The sequence below is a fragment of the Salvia hispanica genome, chromosome 2 (genome assembly GCF_023119035.1).
Source record: "Salvia hispanica cultivar TCC Black 2014 chromosome 2, UniMelb_Shisp_WGS_1.0, whole genome shotgun sequence".
NCBI lineage: Eukaryota > Viridiplantae > Streptophyta > Magnoliopsida > Lamiales > Lamiaceae > Salvia > Salvia hispanica.
Genome location: NC_062966.1, coordinates 175,362 through 194,961, shown reverse-complemented (window position 1 = coordinate 194,961; position 19,600 = coordinate 175,362). Strand labels below are relative to the sequence as shown.

The 19,600-nt window shown below is 36.8% G+C and overlaps 5 protein-coding genes, 1 long non-coding RNA gene and 3 other non-coding genes across 22 annotated transcripts; 5 read left to right on the top strand and 4 right to left on the bottom strand.

The window, feature by feature from the left end:
* Nucleotides 1-396: 396 nt before the first annotated feature.
* Nucleotides 397-4,545, bottom strand: LOC125207996 (uncharacterized membrane protein At1g16860-like). Of its 11 annotated transcripts, none has more exons than XM_048107526.1 (8): nt 4,493-4,545; nt 3,633-4,316; nt 3,508-3,548; nt 2,678-2,785; nt 1,429-2,407; nt 1,189-1,344; nt 896-1,107; nt 397-815 (listed from the first exon to the last, which is right to left on the bottom strand). In XM_048107526.1, the coding sequence occupies exons 5-8, from the start codon at nt 2,326-2,328 to the stop codon at nt 623-625; spliced, it is 1,461 nt and encodes a 486-aa protein (XP_047963483.1). In that variant the 5' UTR covers nt 2,329-2,407; nt 2,678-2,785; nt 3,508-3,548; nt 3,633-4,316; nt 4,493-4,545; the 3' UTR covers nt 397-622. The 11 variants fall into 11 exon arrangements, with proteins under 11 accessions (XP_047963483.1, XP_047963486.1, XP_047963485.1 ...); XM_048107529.1 differs by having other exon boundaries at nt 2,681-2,785; XM_048107528.1 differs by having other exon boundaries at nt 2,678-2,782.
* A 1,804-nt stretch (nt 4,546-6,349) lies between these two features.
* On the bottom strand, nt 6,350-7,907 carry LOC125203251. The gene is made up of 2 exons (XM_048101561.1): nt 7,569-7,907; nt 6,350-6,611 (listed from the first exon to the last, which is right to left on the bottom strand). Exon 1 carries the CDS (start codon nt 7,835-7,837, stop codon nt 7,574-7,576), a length of 264 nt encoding a protein of 87 aa, XP_047957518.1. The 5' UTR covers nt 7,838-7,907; the 3' UTR covers nt 6,350-6,611; nt 7,569-7,573.
* Nucleotides 7,908-8,867: 960 nt separating this feature from the next.
* Nucleotides 8,868-8,946, top strand: LOC125208692. Its single transcript, XR_007174174.1, has one exon. It is a non-coding gene; the product is annotated as a small nucleolar RNA snoR20a (small nucleolar RNA).
* A 78-nt stretch (nt 8,947-9,024) lies between these two features.
* LOC125208752 lies at nt 9,025-9,109 on the top strand. The gene has a single exon (XR_007174230.1). It is a non-coding gene; the product is annotated as a small nucleolar RNA R38 (small nucleolar RNA).
* Nucleotides 9,110-9,358: 249 nt separating this feature from the next.
* LOC125208751 lies at nt 9,359-9,443 on the top strand. The gene has a single exon (XR_007174229.1). It is a non-coding gene; the product is annotated as a small nucleolar RNA R38 (small nucleolar RNA).
* A 547-nt stretch (nt 9,444-9,990) lies between these two features.
* Nucleotides 9,991-13,520, bottom strand: LOC125206021 (E3 ubiquitin-protein ligase MARCHF8). 4 transcript variants are annotated; one of them, XM_048105283.1, is made up of 8 exons: nt 13,300-13,519; nt 12,158-12,478; nt 11,885-11,970; nt 11,622-11,768; nt 11,154-11,256; nt 10,490-10,602; nt 10,303-10,396; nt 9,991-10,233 (listed from the first exon to the last, which is right to left on the bottom strand). In XM_048105283.1, exons 2-7 carry the CDS (start codon nt 12,387-12,389, stop codon nt 10,304-10,306), a joined length of 774 nt encoding a protein of 257 aa, XP_047961240.1. In that variant the 5' UTR covers nt 12,390-12,478; nt 13,300-13,519; the 3' UTR covers nt 9,991-10,233; nt 10,303. The 4 variants fall into 4 exon arrangements, with proteins under 4 accessions (XP_047961240.1, XP_047961241.1, XP_047961242.1 ...); XM_048105284.1 differs by having other exon boundaries at nt 12,158-12,397; XM_048105285.1 differs by having other exon boundaries at nt 12,158-12,391.
* A 1,909-nt stretch (nt 13,521-15,429) lies between these two features.
* On the top strand, nt 15,430-16,374 carry LOC125207493. The gene is made up of 4 exons (XR_007173976.1): nt 15,430-15,538; nt 15,790-15,871; nt 15,974-16,106; nt 16,220-16,374. It is a non-coding gene; the product is annotated as an uncharacterized LOC125207493 (long non-coding RNA).
* Nucleotides 16,375-16,812: 438 nt separating this feature from the next.
* LOC125207491 (trihelix transcription factor ASIL2-like) lies at nt 16,813-18,145 on the bottom strand. Its single transcript, XM_048106862.1, has one exon. It carries the CDS (start codon nt 18,039-18,041, stop codon nt 17,013-17,015), a length of 1,029 nt encoding a protein of 342 aa, XP_047962819.1. The 5' UTR covers nt 18,042-18,145; the 3' UTR covers nt 16,813-17,012.
* Nucleotides 18,146-18,208: 63 nt separating this feature from the next.
* On the top strand, nt 18,209-19,471 carry LOC125207492 (protein FAM32A-like). The gene is made up of 3 exons (XM_048106863.1): nt 18,209-18,300; nt 18,679-18,824; nt 19,008-19,471. Exons 2-3 carry the CDS (start codon nt 18,692-18,694, stop codon nt 19,268-19,270), a joined length of 396 nt encoding a protein of 131 aa, XP_047962820.1. The 5' UTR covers nt 18,209-18,300; nt 18,679-18,691; the 3' UTR covers nt 19,271-19,471.
* Nucleotides 19,472-19,600: the final 129 nt, after the last annotated feature.

The window sequence follows — 19,600 nt, the reverse complement described above, 5'->3', positions numbered from 1 at the left end:
TAAGGTTGGTCTCATTCTCCACTAATAATACTATAATTATTTTGCCTTTCTATCCTTCTTTTAATTTATCAACTGCGCACTAATTTTCATGTCGTTCCAAATGTCCAAACTTTTATGGGACGGATTGAGTAATATATTAATAATAAAAGGGTTAGAGAGCATGGGTGGGTATTCCTGGTTTGCCATAATTTTACCACTTGAACCTTGCTCTATTTCTTGGGCTTTGAGAAACTGATTTTCAAAAATCAAACATATAAAAATTAAAGTAGAATTCAAAAATATTTTTTCCATAATTTCTAAGATATCTCTGTAAATTAATATGACTACAACTACCTTTACAAAAATCTCAGTTTCACCAAGCAAAACAGACAAAATCTTGATAGCAAACAGTAAAAATAAAGGCAAAAGCACAATCATATTTATATTTCTCCACTGTCACAGACTCACAGTCGCTACCTTTGATTGCCTTGATGTTCAAACTCCCTAAAAACTATACAAATTTAAAAAAAAAAAAAGGAGCAAGGAACATTGCAATGTTTTGCTATAAAATGTCTATGTGACGTATTGCAACACACAAGAAACCTGTATAGGAATAAGATGGAAGACAAAGATGAGCTCTCCATCACACCGGTATGACATCCACCTTGGATGAGTCCTCGCACCTCAAGACGAGCCCATCGAAGCTTGAAGGGAAGATACAGTTACTCCACTGGCACCCCGTTGTGAAGGCTTCACCTGGAGGCACGATCATCAGCACGTTCTCGTTCCTCTGCACCACCCCCATCACACTTACCGTGCTTCCCTCCTTTATATACCTATTCGATATCAACAGCATTTCATGTTGAAGCTACTTGTTTAGATGTGTTTGAGATTTTGGTGAGTTTGAGAGTTTTACCCTTCTTTCAAACGCATTATGCGATCACTAACTGCGAGGTTTCTCTCTCCCAACCACTGGATCAGCTCCGTAGATGACTCTTTCTTCATAGGGTCGACTTCTATAGCTGTAGTTTCATCCACGTAGGGAGTGATTCGCGCCCCATACCCGGCTTTCACCAATGCCCTCAGCCCGGACTGGAAGTCGGAGATGTAAAAGTCCACAGCGTGCTTCTGCATCCACGCACAAGGAAGCGTTGCAGCTATCAATAATAAGCTAGTTAAGCCATATGAGACGATTAGCTAGTAACGAACCTCTGATGATCTGAGGCCCCATGTGAAACGACGCTGAGTGGGATTTGCTGCCTTGGAATCCCATCCCCTATACTCGTATAACGTTGTGGAGGTGTACATGCATCTTGGAACCTTCTGGAAAGATGATTTCAATGGAACATTCCCACATGTGACCACCTTCGATATCAGCATTAAGTTAGATACTGTAACGAAACCTAATCAATGAATGGAGTAGTTAACAAAAAGTATACAGCCACGTACCCCAGAGACCTTGACGTATTGCCCGTTTTTAGCAGTTCTAAGTTCAGAATCTGGATATCTCTCAATGTATCTGATGACAGCTCTTCTCCCCCAACAGGAATTCCACACGAATAGGGCAACAACGATGCAGAACAAAATGATAACTACAATGAGGAGATCAGCGTTGTGAACTGCACCAAGAATGAAACCCCCGGCAATGACCCCCATAACAAAGAGCAGAATAACTGCCCATAAGATAGGTCGAGGGATATTCCTTTTGACCAAGTACACGCCATCTTGGCTGAGGTTTGTAACAGCCTGGTTGTTGCTTACTGACGAGCCATGTGCTTTCACTGATCCAGTGGAGTCGAGAGGTCCAGAGACCTTCCTCGGGGCACCAGATGAATTTAGCGGGCCAGACGTGATGGGTCCAGATGTAATGAGACCCGTCTTAGGAAGATTGGGGGGTAGAGGACCAGAGTGTTGCCGGTTTACTGGTGTGACTCCCCCGGATTGAGGGCCAGACGACTTTTTTATAGGCTCTCCGTGTTTGTTCAGAGGCCCAGAATTTGATTTTTTCATTGACGATGAACCTGCCACTCCAAACGATGACACGGGGCCTGAGGTAGAATAGCTGGACCTGGCTGCAGGATTAGGGTGTATTGGTCCAGAATGTGAGGAAGATGCTGCAAACGATCCAGACCTCATGGAAGAATTGGTTATAGGTCCGGATTTTCTAGATTTGGAGCTGTCTACTGGAATGTCGAACATTTTGCCAAGTTCACCTGACTTCTTGATATCCCCACCAGTGTATGGCATGGCCACGGAGCTCATGGTTGGCATTTTTTCTTTCGGTTGCTCTGGACGGCCTGATACATATAGGCCGTTTCTAAGCTGATGAGAAGGGAATCTAGACCCCATCGGATTTCCTTATGGAAGAAAGTTACTGCAGATGGAGTAGATGATGTGAGGTGATCCCAGCGATAGATAATTCAGACCTCTGAACAAAATGAATGAAATCCATTAGAGAGAGGTAAAGTAACAAATAGAAACAAATCTTGCATATAACGCATTTCAAGTAACAACAACCCAACGTGTGAATATAAACACGTGGCAGATTGATTATTTTTCATTAAAACGCCAAACGAACTACTCCTATTTACTTTCACTTAAATAGCAAGAGTACGTAAAGAAAGACCGTTGTGAAAAAACAAACAATAATAGAAAGTTTATAACAAGCTTTAATGATATGCCATTAATGAAAGCAAACCACGTGTAGGTTAGCCGCAAAATACATCCTTCTCCCTTTCAACTATTGTGAGACGCCACAGGCAATCAGGCATAGACACGTGTAAGGAATTTGAACGTGAAGAAGCTGCTGCATGCAGACAACGTGATTTCTATAAATACATGTTTTTTGTTTTTTATTTTATGAAATGCTAGTAAACCAAGTCGAGTTATACACTTCACTCCCCACAAGATAAGCTATTCTAGATGACCAACAGACCAAGAAATAGAAGGAAATGAAATACAAACGACAAACATAATAATTGGTTAAAACAGAACGCTCGATGCAGCTAACATAGAAATTTTTTATATATGCTCGACACATAGTGTAGCATATACACGCAGCACCCTGTTAGATGATCAATAGTTTCTCTATGAACATACTGGACGATCAGCATTCCAGTTTGCACGTGTTTTCAAGAGAGAGCTCGACAGATACACATGCAAAGAGATCATGGAAACTATTATACTATGCTAAGAATGAGCATTTGACATTCCTTACAGCAAAATTTGAGAAGTATCTGAATACAAGAATAACTTAGCCATATCTTAAAACAATTTACATGATTTTCCTAAATAAAAATCACGGATATTAGCAATATGACCAACAAATTTTCATCAGCTGCACATGTGATATTTTTAAGCGCACAGAAAAAAAAAACATTATTTTTCATATACCTCCATTCAGTTGTGATGACTATTCAAGAAAGGACAAAAACCTCAACTCAACTTGACAGAAAACAAGCAACAAAAGGCAGAGTTTTCAATTGTAATTTTGATAAAGATAAATCCAAACATGAGTAATTCATATACCTTACAAACCCCAAATCCTTGCCGGAAACCTAGTTACTTCTCTGCAAAAAAAAAAACAAACTGATTATACATATTTTCTTTTACTGATCAATGAAAGAAATGCAAGCAAAATGACTCCAACTCACAGAAAAATAAAGATTTCGTTTTTTCCTCTTTTTGGTGCAATAAAGAACTGACTGATTTTCTGGGATAAGCAACCCATTTCTATGCTGTTACTCAACCCACAACAGTATACGTTCACAGCTGTTTGAGCAACTAAACCACAAGTGGATTGCCATTTTTTTTAATTGAAAAAAGATTTACAGTATAAGAAAATGGTGATCATTTTAAAGTGTGGTCAAGATTTTGATTTTTGAAATTGGCGTGTGAAACTCTTTCTGGTAAAAAAAAAGAGAGAGAATCTATTGATACAAAATTCTTATTTCCAAATTATTCAACGAAATACTCGCAAAATAGTTATGAAAATGCAAACCCTGTCAAAATCAATTCTTTGACAAACACAGCATTAAAAACAAAAACATTAAAAAACACCAAAAAAATCTTCTTTTTTCAGAAATGAATTTCAGTACCTGAAGTCAAGAGAAAAAGGAGATTGGGGAACAGAACAGAAGCAGTGGTTTATGATAGATAAAATACACACACTAAAGATGAAATTTTGGAAAGAGGGTCGTTGTTACTTGGGATTGTGGTGCGATCGCATCACCAACCCATGAAAATTATGCAACTTTCTCTCTCTAAACTGGTTAAAAATTGAGTCTTGAGACTTGGGAGAGCCGCAACGACTGGTGGGTTGTCTGTGTGTGGAGTCCCTGTAACATCCCAAACACAGATTACAGAGAGAAAATATACTAAACAGTGAAAGAATAAAAGGTTTTTACGCTCTCTTATGATGGCATTGGTTATAGTGACAGCAACCATAAATTATACTAGTGGCAATTAATTTTTAGAGAGAGGGAGAGAGGAGAAAGCGAGAGAGAAAACTCACCTTCCACTGTCTCTCAGCAAACTCTGGTCTTGTCTCTCTTCAGTCCTTCACTGTGATTCTTGTTTTCTATAGCATATTTATTTGGTGATTATTTACAAAAAAGTCCCCAAGAATATCCTTAATTCTATAGTTGGTAGTACATAATACTGTGGTAATACTACTAAAGTATTACTCCTGATTAAATTACTACATTAAATTACTAATATTACTCCATTATTTCAATCTCATTAATACATGTGTCAAAATTAGGACTGCATTGTAAAAGACTCGATAAATCTAAAGAGGACCAAGAGATGAAATTCAAACCTAGATCTATAATTTTAACACACATATTGGAATTTGCAGGTTTGCCTCTTATATTATTTTTCAAGTCATCACCTAGAAAGAGAAATGTTCCAAATTTCTAGTAATTGTGGATCTTTTCTCCGCATAAAAGAAATTATATCGTATAGTACAACACTTGTTAATTAACTTCAAAAACATTTAGCTTGCTACACAAAGATTGCAGGGGAAAAAATAAAACAAAAAACTCCATGGCATGCCATTAATATTTCTAAATGGACAACAAACTGAAAATATTGTGATCTAGAAAATGCACACATACTGTATTTTACATAATGTTCCATTAATTAACAATAAAGATAAAGTAATGTACATAAACATGGAAATTTCAAATATACACAATGCGGTTGGCATCTGCTATTTTTTTATGCGAATTGCAATTTTTAAAGGCAACATGTAAACAATAATGTAAATGGTAAACAGTGAATTCAGTATTATGTGTTTTAGCCTCAACTTTGAATATGAAATTCACTTCTGTAGTTTCATGCATCTGATATTTATTTAGATCGACTAATTTGATGACAATTACTCATATCTCCAATATATTACTTTAATCCTTAATAGTACAAGAGATAATACGAAATAGTATTTCACCGACATTTTACTTGTAAGAAATTACGTGCACCTTGTATTAGACAACCTATGAACACATGGTTTTGTAGATAAAAATGTGTGGAAGGCAATAGGAATACTCAAATGCAACAATATGCTAAATTTGTTACTCTAAAAGTCATACTATATACTTATGTTTGACTTTGAGATTATTTCTTGGTGAGTCTAATAAAATGCAAAGTAGAAGACAATTTTATGGCAATGATTCTATTTAATTTCTTCGCTTTAAAGGTTTTGAAGTACCCACTCATACCACCTACCTTGTATGTATAGTATAATTTTACTTTAATTCCTTTGCATTTAAGCCTTCGAGTCTTATTTTTCACTTTTTCCCCTTGCAACTAATTTAGAGTTCACCCATAATAGTGACTGTGCTCAATAAAATAAAAACAAAATAAAAATGAGTACAATTGCAGTGGCATTTTCCTCATATATTTTGAAATGCAGTATAATTAACATGAGTGGAATCCTATCTGCGATGACTTGAAATTTAACAATTCCAGCTATGAATTTTGTATTTATGTCATCAATATATAGTTACTGATGATTTCCTTTTTTTTAAGTAGGGAAATTGTGACTTTTGTATTTATGTCATCATAATCTTGTTACTTATATCCCCTTTTTCTTTAAATAGGGATAACGATGGAGATGGTGTAGTAAAAGGCGTTCCAAACACCATAAAACATTGAATTTATTTTCTAGAACCATGTGACCTAAAATATCGTTTATAAAGTTTTGTTAGATGAATGAACAGTACGGTCGTACGATTAGCTCATCATACAGTGTGATTTAATTCAATTATAGTAGTACAAACATTGCAAAATTGAGGTGGGGTGAGTAAAATGTGATTCAACATCTTGGTTGACCCAATTACAACGAAAGAGAGACGGGCAGCTGCAAGTATATTCTAAGACACGATATCATTTTAAACCGTTACAATGGACGGGTTCAATGCAAGTAGCAAAAAGAAACAAAGCTTATTGGCAATTAGAAACAACGCTCATGCCAAAAGAGTAAGCTCAATCCCAAATTCAACAATATGATTCTCAGAAACAGAATTATTTGCACAAGTTTGTTGTGCTCGCAAAGGTTCAAGTATAACTAGGAAAATACAACCAAGAAACTTCCCACAGGAAATAAAGCAGCGCCCACACCTTTGGTTGATCTGCATCCACAAAGAGAAGACAGAAAAAACGAGTTCAAAACTAATGTGCAATCACAAAGAGAAAAATGAAGTACACATATCCAAACAAGAACAACACAACTTAAATCAACTAATTGACTACATGACCGATTCAACTGTTACTTCATTTCTAGCTATATTAGCATGTAAAAGTATTCGATGAAGTGTAGGATGCTTGTGAAATCATATTCAAAGGCAATGAAATGAAATGACGAGTATCGTGAACAGCATGATCCCATTTCTACTATGATTGTTATTTGATGATATCAAACCATGAAAAGTTGTAATTGTAAAATGTACTACTCCTATGCTGTTATTTCAATTATGCCTAAGTAGAACACGCAACACATATGATAGAATCACATGACCAGCAAAAGACTCCCTTGTGCTGTTCTACTCCAACAAAGGGAACAAACCAACATACCACCACAGGGAATCAAGGCATGTAAGTTTAATCAAGAACATAGGCATCCACAAATGCATTATGAAAGTTGATTAAAGAAGGCATGGTATAAATGTGTTTCTTACTTCCAGTCAAACTGAGCCATCAAAAGAAATTAAGTGTTTTTCTGTGTAAATCAGCTCCAAATTTCAGCAACATATGCGTAATTCATCTAATCTAATCATTTCAATTCAATCTTTGAAGTACGGCACATACACAAAAACATATATGACCTGCTGCGTGATCAATCAGTAGCTCAATTACATAGCAATGCAGCCATACAATTGAGAATATCACACACAGTATTGTAACTCAACACAGCAATCAATTCGTAACAACCAGGGTCATAAATAAGAAATTAATCAAAATCAAATCGCAAGAAAGTATATCACCACGAGAGGATAAAATCACAAATGAATCCGCCAATTTCAATAAAATCACAACGAATACGATAAAAGCGATCCAAATACAGATGGAGCTAGGGTTAGGGCGAATACCGGGATCAGTGGTGGCCGGCGGCCTTTTGGTGCTCGAGGTGGCGGCGCTCCTCGGGGAGGGCGATAAGGTAGGATAGAGCCATTCCGCCGAAGCAGACGTGATACAGAGGCTGGATGGAATTGGTCTCGATGTATTTGTCGATGTAATTGTCGACGGCACGATTGAAGGATTGCTTCATGTATTTCACGGAGAAATAAGGCTTGAGGTGCGCGGGCACTTCTTTCACCTTCAACCCCTTCATCTCGTTGTAGAATGCCCTCAAAGCCATAATCGTCGCCTTCTTCGCTGCGCGATGTAGAGAGAGGGATATTTGGGGATGGATCTGAATGCTGGAAATGTGGCAGTGAAATCATAAATAATTGTGTGTCTATATATCTTATAAAAATCGGGCTATTTTCGGCCCAATAATAGTTTATTGGACTCTCATATTTAGTTGAAAAACCATATTACTACTATGTTTGCAATATAATCAAAAAAATTGTAATCTCATGAATAAATTCTTGTGGGTTGTTAAAGTGTAGTATTACTTACCACGAAGCTTAATAAATATTTTTACATTACATAAAGTAAATTTATACTATATGCACTTTTACAATAATATTCCGAGCAAATTAAGTAACATGTCTAAATTTTCCAACGTTGAGTCTTTAATTCCCTTCGTCTCATGTTTTTTCACATGAAACTTAAAAAATGATGTTTAGTGATTTGAGTGATAATAAAATAAGAGTATAAAAGAGACTAAAGTAGATAATTGTATCTATAATAAAGTAAGATAGATTGACTTGGGACAAAGCAAGGTAGTAGTAGCTTTTACTTAATTACCATGAAAGAAATGGTTAACCCTTTTTATTATAGAAAAATAAAATAGGTTATAGCCCACCCAAATTGATCCAACAAAAAAGATAAATCCAGCCCAAAATGAAAAGAAGCCCTAGGCCCTAAAGTCATCCTAAATTACAAACTCACCCCCTAACTCTGTTAATATCACAGACCAATTCCCGCTGAATCCTTCCTCTATATAAACCGAACTACTCACTCTATCACCATGGCAGCTCTGAAACCCTAATCCGATAAATGCCTTTGCGTTGAATTTCGTTTTTTTTGTTTGTTTGATTGTTGTAATGAGCTGAAAATGGCAAGTGATGAACTCTCAGAGTGGAATACACGATTGTATCGGGTATGATGACACTCCTTCTGAATAGGAAGATCTGATGCCTCTTGCAGCATTTTGAAATTTGTCGAATTGTTTTTTCGTCGCCAGTTTTTATAAATCGTTTCTGATTAAACTGATGAAAAGAGCCTGTGATGTTAACCTGTATCTAACCTGAAATTCAATATTAGTGATGTTGATTTCATTTGACTAGGACGAACTGAGGCTTCAATGATAGAATTCGTGTTTCTTAGTTTTTTGTTCCTTCCGTTTATCTCAAATTAAAACTCACTTCTGCGTGGGGATTCAATGAGTGATGAAAACAATATTTTTTCAGTTATCCCTGTCTGATTAAATTCTCGTGCTGATTTCTTTGAATCTGACATGGAATACCCCACAAAGTCGTTGATTACTTAGTGTTTTATGTATATGCGATCTCTTTGCATGTTGTATTCGATTCTCAACCTAGTGAAATTGTTTAACTGTGTTGGTTTTGAATTTGATAAAATGAAGCAGTTGATTATTTATTTGTATCTGTCCTGAAATTCAATATCAATGTTCTTTCTTTTTTCCAGTTTTCTAAACCGTGGTGATCCAATTTTAAAAAACTGGAGGTTCTCTGTTACTTGTTTGTTGGGATTCACTGTATGATGAGAATTAAATATTTACAGTTATCCCTGTCTGATTAAATTCCCATGCTGATTTCTTGTAATCTGACAGTGAATTCCCCCAAGACACAGTCATTTGGTATCTAAATCTTGTTATATTTGCTTATGTTTTTATCTCTGTATTCTTAAATCTAACTTGTATCTCCCCACGTAATCATTTTGCATCTAAAAAATGTTATGTATCTGTAGAGTTGTTTGATAAATGTAGTGTTGAAGTCATTATCACTCACATCTGTCTGAACTTATGCTGAGAAGCTTGGTATCTTGCTCCTATCCAGTTTTCAAATCTACCCATTCTCTTCTTTTGCATGAAGTCTTTTCATTTGGAGGCTTGCTCGAGTGTTGGGAAGAAATGTCAAGTATTCGGTTTTAATTATTGCCAGCCTTCTCTATATAGTTCGCTTAGTCAAATATTCCTTGATTTTCGTCTTGTAATTTTGTTCTCTAACGATTGGTTCAGTTATGGCAGCTTCATTGTCTATTTCACTGTCTTTTCGTATTTCTTTCTATTTTTATATAGATTTTTCTGTTTAAATTTTACGTACAATGATGAACATTCAAGTATGTCTTCTGAAAATATAAATACCAAGAGTTTCTTCGTTCTGAAATCTTAATCAATCACATACTGCTTTAATTGAAGTTTCCAACAGTCACATCTCTCACAAGCATTTTCTGTACGGAAATTAAGTATTTGAGTGAATTTTTTGTCGTATAGTAACTTAACAAGGCACAACAAAGAACTCGTAACTCCTCCAATAGTTCCTTCATGACACCCGTCTGTAGCTCTTACTCTTTCACATTGTGAGTAAAAACTCAACGTGCAAGGAAAACCAGCAATTTTTTCTCCTAAACATATAAAGAGTCAAGAACGTTAGTGGCAGGAGAGTTGGATAACCCAGGGAAATTGGAATTTACCTCAGTAGAGGCCTAGCATTCTTAGCTCAGTGATATGACTAGGATCAAGTTCTGACACATGCTTGTTAGTTTCTCTGTCTTCCACCACATACTCCTGAAATGGGAAAAACATAGCAATATGATTCACTAATGGAGATTTCAAAATCTCAAGTTAATAAGATCACGAAAAAGGGCAAAAGATCTAAACCTTTGTCAGCTCTTGCTTGGCAAGAACGTGGTAGTGTCGTTCATTGATCCTCTGACCACATATTATTGCAATGAAGAAGCCATAGAGCAAACCCACCAGCACAATAGCAAGAACTGCAAAGCCGTCAATTTGGATAAACTATAACACATACAAAATCCACATTCTGGTCTCATTTATCAGTAAGTAGTAAATGAATCTAAGTCCATATGCATAATGATGATTGGTGGCGAAAACTAGCAGATGACTTATTTCCTTCTCCAGATTATATTAGCATCGTGCATCCATCCAGTTTTTGGTATCTGCCTTACAGCATCATTATGGCAATGACATACTACTAGGTAGGTACTTTTGATCAAAAGATTTTCTAGAATAGCTACATTTAAATCTTTCCACAGTAAAGAAGCTCTCACTCAACTGTACTCAATATCTGGTTATTCTTTTGTACCACTAAATAGTCCTGACCAAACACTGAAAGTGCTTTCGACATGAAATGTACAAAAGTAATTATATAAGCATGATACATCATCTAAAATTAGCTTTCTTAATAAGAGTTCACTCCAATGTGACTCATAAATTCTGAACATAAAAATGTCAATATTCTCAGTTGATATCCAACAATCCTTTAAAAATTGCATATAATAGAGTAGAAAAAGGAAGCAGTTACCGGCCATAGTATAAAATCCATACGGATGTTCTTCATAACCAAACATCTCCCGCAGTTCTTCTCCATAAAATTTGTACAACAGCACACCTAGAAATGCAACAACCTAAGGAAAGTTTTAGTATAGAATTATTAGTAGGGGATACAGTTGAATAGCAAACGTACAAAGAGAAATAACCCAACGGTTCTAAACTATAAAACTGAAATTATATATAGATCTGGAAATATGGTTGCCAATCATACAGCCGGCACCACCATCATTCCTAGTTCACAGATCATATCCTTTGATACCAGGATGTCTTATACATTAAGCCATGATAGTCTAAAGAGACCAGAATATTACAACTTGAAACAGCAAAAGAGGATGCAGGTGATTTTAATTTGACCTTAATAAATAATCAAATCACACATTTAGTTAAACTTTGAACAATGTCATAGTAAAAGTTTTGCAGGAAAGAAGAATGTTGTTACCAGCTGAACAATAACGAAAATGACCGCATGATCCCTTGCAACGAGAAATTGAAATTTCAATCTCAACCACCAACGATCAGGAGGGACATTCGCCCGCAATATGAACTTTGCCCTGCATTCTGTACAGTGAGCAAAAGCAAAGCCCTCCTGAATTGTGAAAGGCACAAACTTACTTTAATTTTTTTCTGAAGAAAGAGCAAAGGGGAAAAAAGTTTTTAGCAATCGACATAATATCAACTGAGTATCGAGAAATAGATGTATACCTTTGTTGACCTCCAATTATCAAGACAAGATCTGTGGACATACTTTTGGGTGCCTTTGCAATGGCAGGGTGCTATTAAATCTTCACCTGCATATATTGATGAAAAGGATCAATAAAATAAGAAAAAGAAACACAAATGACAATAACAACTCGAATAAAGTAAAGGAGTATTTGGAGGATCATTCAGGTCACAAAATGCAAACTAGTCTTCCCAAGAAAAGGAATCTAGGTTATCAACATCGATATACTAAGAGTGTAGATAACCAATAAAGACCTTCAGCATCGAGACAAATGCGGCATTGTGGTTGTTCTGTGCAAACTAGAGAAATACTCTCATCAATTTCGGGAACAGATGGATGCTCAGCAGCTCCAGAAGATTCCACACCCACAGTTATTTCAATTGAGGATGAAGATTCTTCTGATCTTTCTGCTATACTTGGCTGGGATAAAATGGGCTCTGTTTCTGATGAATCCTCAGCCCGAATATCATGCTTTACTAATTGCATTGCTGGTCCTTTGGCAGAAATTTAAATAAAAAAAATCATGACAAATACAGATATTGCTGTTGATGTATCAATGCAATGCTTTCTCCTTCCTGCATGGTGTGATAGCACAGTGGTAAAAACAGCCAAAAGAGTCCTAAAGCTTACAGTACACCAGTTAAACTATAAACTGGAGATTCACAGCTGAAATCATATTCAACCCTTATGTACTATCATATTTCGCTGCACCATGCCACTTGATACTAAACTGCAATCTTCAGTCTTATTCAAAGATAACGTATTAATTGCATAGTTACATAATATAGAAACAAGTTAAACTCATATATTACCATTGTCCCTCATATCATTCAACTGTAAATGTGTTTTTGATTCTGGACATCTGGTTGTATCAGTCAGTGTATGGACATATGATTAAGAAAATTACACATCCCCACATCCGTGGAATTCTCCTCATCTTCATACAATCAGAGGGCACACACTGCTTAAATGGGAGTGTGAGATGAAGAAAATTCCAGAGCTATATCCAATGGGCCAAAGCTAGCTTCCCCACAAGCCATATCACATCTAAAGCACTACAATTTCAATCGCTAGAAGCAATCACAAGGGCAGTCAACGACCTATTCAAATTTATTTCCCCTTTGTTTTCAGGATATGATCAGGTGAGGTCATTACATTCTAGGCATTGACTTTACACAACACTTGGTAACACTAAAAACAGGAACATAGATAATGATCCCCTAATTTTGATATTCTAAACCAGTAATACAGCAACAAAAAAATCACGAAAAGACTATCAGCACGTAATCTGGCATAAAATTCATTGCCAATATTAATAAATTGGATGCAATCAAGATGAATAATGGATCAGAAATTGCAATGCCACAATATGAAACAAAACGATTGGTTTAGTGACCTGATTGATGAGCAGTGGATGCAATTTCAGGCGACCATCGGTCCGCAGCAAAATCAGTCGAGTGATTTGAATATAAGGATGGAGAAACAATAAGAGTAATTAGGGTTTTGGAATGTGGAGAAGAAGACGTAGCTGAATAAACGATAGCGTCGAGAGGTATGTGTGATTGCGAAAGAAAATTCGACCGTCACCTTACCAGACAGGACGGCGGGGGAAATTACGATATTGCCGACGTTGTCATTATTAATTTTACATTTTTTAAATCATTGTTACTTGGACTACTTTATTTTATTACTAGTTTTTTAATCTTATTTACTTTAGTATAATTGTAAACTTCATTCTTTAGTATAACTATTAGGAGTAGAAAAATAAAAGAACGCAAATTTACAATATTTATATTTGCAATAATAATCATTAAAATAACGAAGGTACTAGTCTCATAACGTGTGAATTTTAATGGCATTCCACTTAAAATGGCCTATTTCCTTAAATGAACACTTCATTTCTACTTTATTACTCGCTCCATTCACAAATAAATATTTTGTTTTATTATTTTTATTCGTCCATCAATACAGTCTCATTTATCTTTTACTAGTTACTATTTTCATATTCCATTAACTTTATTCCCTCATATTTTATTACTCCTTCCGTCCCACAAAAATAAACACACTTTCATTTTTCGTCCGTTCCACAAAATTACCTCATTTCAATTTATGAAAATTTCCCACAAATTTATTGCTCATATATATCAATTTATTTACAACTTATATCACTGGGATCCACCGTTAATAATACGAGTCTCACTATCATCCACTAACAATACTTTTACCATCCTTCTCTCATCTTTCTTACTTTACCAATTACTTCATTCGTTCGCCATTAGGAGTTTCATTGACTTTTCTGCACTCGCTTTATAAAAATGATAAATAGTTAAAGTAGAGAAATGGTAAAGTAGGAGAGGAATAATGTATAGAAGACTCTCGGGAAAAGGTGGTACGTCTGTCTGTGACGCTATGGTGTCCCACAAGAATATGCACTCTTTCTTTTTTAGTCCATTCCACAAGAATATACACTTTCTAATTTTGAAAACTCTTTTATCTCTAACGTGGGATTCATTCTCCACTAATAATATTTTAATTACTTTTTCTCTCTACCTCTCTTTTACTTACCAATTTTGCATTAAAACTTGTACCGAACTCAAAGTACATATTCTTTTGGGACGGAAAGAGTATACATTTTGATTGAAGGCTTCAGTCATGTGATATTTTCCCATTTTCTTATTACAGGCTAATGGTGTTCTAGCATATGTGGTGAAGCTGGTTACGTATCTTGGCCTCTGGTGGTAAGGATCTTTAAAGAGTTTTCTCATATATGGCATGCTTTATTTCTTCAAAAAAAAAAATCTTTTTTTTAATGATGTATTTCTCATCGAAACTCATGAGCATTGTGCGCTTAGTTGCTTAGTGCTTGCTCGAAATCTCTCAAGCACTGTTTCTTGATTTATATTCCACACAAGTGGCTAGATGTAGTCAACGTTTTAAGCCAAGATGGTTTTTATCTTGTAAGTTCCCTAACTTTCTAGTGCAGAGTTTATGGATATCTTTGTAAATTTTTGCATGTTTGGAATTTTCAACCCTACAATAGTTTATGATCATTTGGGAGAGAGATTTTCTGCATTAATTTTCGGGAGCTTCGTCTTTTGCAAGTAAGTATTCATGGCTATATGAAGGTACTTCTAATTGTCCATTTGTTCTCAGTTGTACATGCTTTTTCCTCTGTTTTTCCCAAGGGCCATGTTACTCTATCTTCAACAGATTCTGGATCGTATGGAAACTTAATTATTGATTTCTATGGGTGAGAATTATGGTTCTATCCTCATTGTAGTCTTTGTTTCTGTCCCTACAGCAGTACTTCTTTGCTGTGTAGCTAAAAAAAACAGTAACGTAATGAAAGACAGATGGAATCTTTTGTACCTAAATTGTGGAAATTCGTTGCTGATATAATGATCACTTAACCGAAAGTTAAAGATTGATGCGCTGTCTTGGGCTGTTCTTGCTATTACCTGTTGCATAAAGCAGGTAATGCTGCCTGAGCTTATGCCATGGCCAGTACACAGCAATTGAGATCTTTCTCAACCTTATATCAGTTTCTTATACATAAACTACGATTGTGACAGGCAAAGGCAATAATTTAGGAGGACGAATGGGAAATGCCTGGTCTGGGGAAAGCACCATCCAAGGTAGTGATAATGATCCGTGATCCAGCCTTTTTCACTGGATGGTATACCATGCTCCAAATACATTACATGTAAAAGTAGGTTCCAAACACGACGACTACCAGCCAGACAAATACTTATTCTTGTACACTTAAATATGGTTGTGGCATATTGCTTCATATCACCTTTCCACATTAGCTTCGTGATGATCCGGAATACGGGTTGATCAAACTTAGTTAGTAAAGAAATAACAAAAGAAAATTATGATTCGACAGGTGGGGCTTAGTTTGTAACTTCCATTATGTGCCGGAAATCCTGGGAGCCTTCTTCTGGACCGTACCAGCTCTGTTCGACCATGTAAGCTTCCAACAATATTTTTAAGCACCTCTCATCAAACTTTCAGTTTCTCCCATACTTTTATGTGGTGTTCCTTACAATTCTTCTTTTTGACCGAGCTAGGAGGGACGATGACAAATGCAAAACAAAGTGAGCACACATCATCATCTTCACATATAGATGTCATATCTGATCCATTAGAAGCATGTCTCTGTGAATCTCATCATAGCACAACTCCCACATTGCAGTAGACTGGGTTGGTACTGCATTACATTTTTTATTTGTGAATGTGGTAAGATTTGGTACATATCATGTGTTCATTGATTGATTGTAACATTTTGAATGGAAAAAATTTTCTGTTTGTTGCAGGTATGGCAAGTATTGGAAGCTGTATTGCGGAAAGGTCCCTAGCAGGATTATAACTGGAATTTACTTGTAGTAAATTGTGGATCTTTTAATATTTTGATATTGTTGAGGATTCACTTGCAATTGATCTATCAAATAAATGCTGCCTCTATTTTTGTTGTAAATTTGAAACGATTTCTCAGTTATTGCATGAACTTCCATTTCAAATAGTATCAATATTTTTTACCTAGACGAATTGCACTAAATCCTTGTAATCCAAATGATTTTTTATTAGTAAAAACATCACAAAATGAAACCATCACCCTCAAATATCAGTTTTGAATGAAAGAGAAGTTCCTCTCAAATATAATCTGGAAAAGCAACATCTTTCGGAAGATCAGACATTGACATAATCAGATGGATGGATTAGTTAGTTCCACAGCACATTATCCAAACAAATTGAAGTATCAAATGTCACAAATAAATCAACTCAAGTTTCAGTCTTTGCTTCGAAACAACACAATCTGCAGAAAACAGAGCCATTTATGCACATTCTCTTAAAATATTCAGATAGATTTATTCATGATTTGCCTGATAAACAACAAGAACTGAGGGCATTAAAAATGACAACTAGAATAACTCTAATTATAGCTTATGCACAAGATTCAGCCTTTTTACCCCAATGCAGCAGCAATGGCAACAATGGCAATGGTAGTATTACAGACAAAGGAAACAAGTAAGAAACTCAACCTAAGAGATTCAAATACCAAACAATTATACTTGTACAAATACATACCCTACTTGTCTACTCACATCCTCAATCACTGCTATCACTGTTGTTGTTATCCTTGTTGTTTTCGGCATTGTCGTTATTGCCGATGATCCCATGGCCGTGGTGGTGGCTGTTGTTAGTCTCAGACCGCCTATTCTTGAGCTGCGATAGCTCTACCTGCGTCTTCATGAAACACTGCATTCTCTGCAACTCCAACTCCTTTGCAAACTTCATCCTCTGCTTCTCCATCTCCACCAACTGCTGAAGTTTTGCAGTCTCGGCTTGCTCATACGCCTCACCAAATTTCAAGATAGCCCGAGTGAGCTCCTTCATTGAATTCCCACTCCCATCATTCTTCTTATTCATCAAATTAGGCCTAATTGCACGCACATTATTTACCACTCTAGGCATCATCGGCCTCTTGTAGCTATCTGGAGGCAAACCATCGGATGAATCAGCTGAATTATCCGGTTCAGATTCATCATCGGAGTCGACAGCAGGCCTTTTGCGGTTAGGCTTCTGCTGAGGCTGGGCAGAATTTGACCTAATTCCTACTGGTATTCCCATCGGAACTCTTTGATAGGGATTACTGGGCTCCGGCGGCGGCGTGGCAGCGGAGGTCATCTTCGCAGTAGGGCCGATCAATTCGTCGAGCTTGTCGTAAAATCGCCACTTGCTCGGGCCTGCGCCGGCGGCGATCTTGGCCTTCTCGGCCTTGTACTTCTTCTTAACGGTATCGATTCGGTTTTTGCACTGGATGTCGGTTTTGGGGGTTTTAGAGTAATCCCCGCGGCTGCTAACAACGTCGGCGACGTCTTTCCAGTGCTTCTGCTTGAGATTCCCGCGGCTGAGCTCCAAATACCTCTCGCCCCAGGCCTCGATTAGGACGGCGGTGGCGCCTTCGCTCCAGCAATCCTCACGGCCGCCGCCGGAGCCGGGGGTTTTCTGGTTCTGGATGGGGAGAGCGAGGGTGAGGGAGTTGGAGGATGGCGGTGGGGCGGCGGCGACGGTGACGGCGATCCGCCCGTTGGAAACCGGAGAGGGCTGGGACTGGATTTCTTCGTCGTCTTCCATAGATGAAGGAGATCTGGGTGATTGATTTCGGATCTGTAGAGAGAGAGAAAGGGGAATTAGGGTTTAGTTTAGGTTGACCGGTAAAATTTGGGGGTATGTAAATTGTAAATGATGGACGGGAAGTAATGGGACGAAAAAGAAAAAATAAAAATAAAATTATTCAATTTTTGAGGGGCCCACCCAGACCTCATTAAAAACTCCCCCAAATCAGTCTGTTCAACTAATAATCCACAAACCTAGAATCATAATTCTTGCTCAGGTATGCTCTGCCGCTCTTATCGTTTTCGAAATCATTGTTTTTTCATCATTATTATGCATATTCTTATTTCGGAAATTTGTTGTTTGGCGGAAATCGATCATTCTTGCACTGGAAAGCTGTTACGTTAGATTTAATCTCCGCGAGGCCTAAAATTAGGGTTCTTATCCTATTTCCTTTTAAAATAAATCCACCCAAAAAAGACTGAAGATTGCATCTTTAATCAGGGAAGTCATAGGTATAATCGACAAGCCGGGTTGATTTCGACCTAGTTGTTTCCTTGTTCTGCCATTTTAATTTCATTTAATTTAATTTTATAAGTATGGTAGATTTATGGATTTGAGTGTTTGTTGCGATTACTGAAGTTATTAGTATTGGCAGGAGAGAGAAAGAGATGTCTGGGTATGAGAATGTGATTGGAGGAAAACTGAAGCTTAAGGGTAAGGCACTCGATGTGAAGGCCGGCGGAGTGAAGAAGAAGAAGAAGCAGAAAAAACAGCATGACCAAATTTCTGAAGCTGTGGAGAGTGAGTGTTCTGCAATTCTTTGTCTTTGTACCCTACAATTTGACGCTTCTTTGTGCTTGTGTATATGCTAGTATGATTTATTTACGCATATTGATATTGTCTAGTCCTTATGCAGCATTTTATTTGTTAGAGTTGTAGTGTATTTATCCTCTATTCTGATAGTTTTTCTTACTGGTGAAATAGGCGAGAATGCAGAGATAGCAAGTGATTTGGAGAAGCAAGAGAGTGCTGATCCTGATAAATCTACTGGAGATGATAGATCTGCGAGCTGGGATAGCAATCTGACCCCAGCAGAGAGACGGTACATGGAACAAAGGGAGAGAATCGACCGTCATAAGCTGGCAAAGACATCTAACAAATCACACCGTGACCGTATTGAGGATTTCAACCAGTATCTTGCTAACATGAGTGAGCATTATGATATTCCTAAAGTTGGCCCAGGCTAAGCATCATTCCACATCCACCGCTTTGTTTCAATCATGTGTTTATAATCTGTTGTTTTGTTGGTCTAGACCACTTTTACCAACCTCAGAGAAGTTAATCAAATGTGTAATCATCTCTTGTTGACGTTTATGTAGTGGTGTTTTCCTTCCAATTTGACATTGTAAGATTCAGGATTTAATATAAGCTTTGAGCTTTTTGGAAAAGGCTTTGTTAACACTTGATGATTCATATCTATAGTGAGAGCATCATGCATTCCTGTCTACAACAAATATAAACACAATAATTGGTTAATATGTGCTACTAAGCACAATTTCAACTCTTAATCCAACAAC

Excerpts from the sequence above, each read along its gene's own strand:
- LOC125207492 (XM_048106863.1), top strand. The coding sequence starts at position 18,692 with ATGTCTGGGTATGAGAATGTGATTGGAGGAAAACTGAAGCTTAAGGGT. Across the intron at positions 18,825-19,007 it reads AATTTCTGAAGCTGTGGAGA|GCGAGAATGCAGAGATAGCA; the intron begins GTGAGTGTTCTG and ends CTGGTGAAATAG.
- LOC125207996 (XM_048107526.1), bottom strand. The coding sequence starts at position 2,328 with ATGGGGTCTAGATTCCCTTCTCATCAGCTTAGAAACGGCCTATATGTA. Across the intron at positions 1,345-1,428 it reads AATACGTCAAGGTCTCTGGG|GTGGTCACATGTGGGAATGT; the intron begins GTACGTGGCTGT and ends CTGATATCGAAG. Across the intron at positions 816-895 it reads ATAATGCGTTTGAAAGAAGG|GTATATAAAGGAGGGAAGCA; the intron begins GTAAAACTCTCA and ends GATATCGAATAG.
- LOC125207491 (XM_048106862.1), bottom strand. The coding sequence starts at position 18,041 with ATGGAAGACGACGAAGAAATCCAGTCCCAGCCCTCTCCGGTTTCCAAC.
- LOC125206021 (XM_048105286.1), bottom strand. The coding sequence starts at position 12,389 with ATGCAATTAGTAAAGCATGATATTCGGGCTGAGGATTCATCAGAAACA. Across the intron at positions 11,971-12,157 it reads CATTTGTCTCGATGCTGAAG|GTGAAGATTTAATAGCACCC; the intron begins GTCTTTATTGGT and ends CAATATATGCAG. Across the intron at positions 11,257-11,621 it reads TTTTCGTTATTGTTCAGCTG|GTTGTTGCATTTCTAGGTGT; the intron begins GTAACAACATTC and ends AACTTTCCTTAG.
- LOC125203251 (XM_048101561.1), bottom strand. The coding sequence starts at position 7,837 with ATGGCTTTGAGGGCATTCTACAACGAGATGAAGGGGTTGAAGGTGAAA.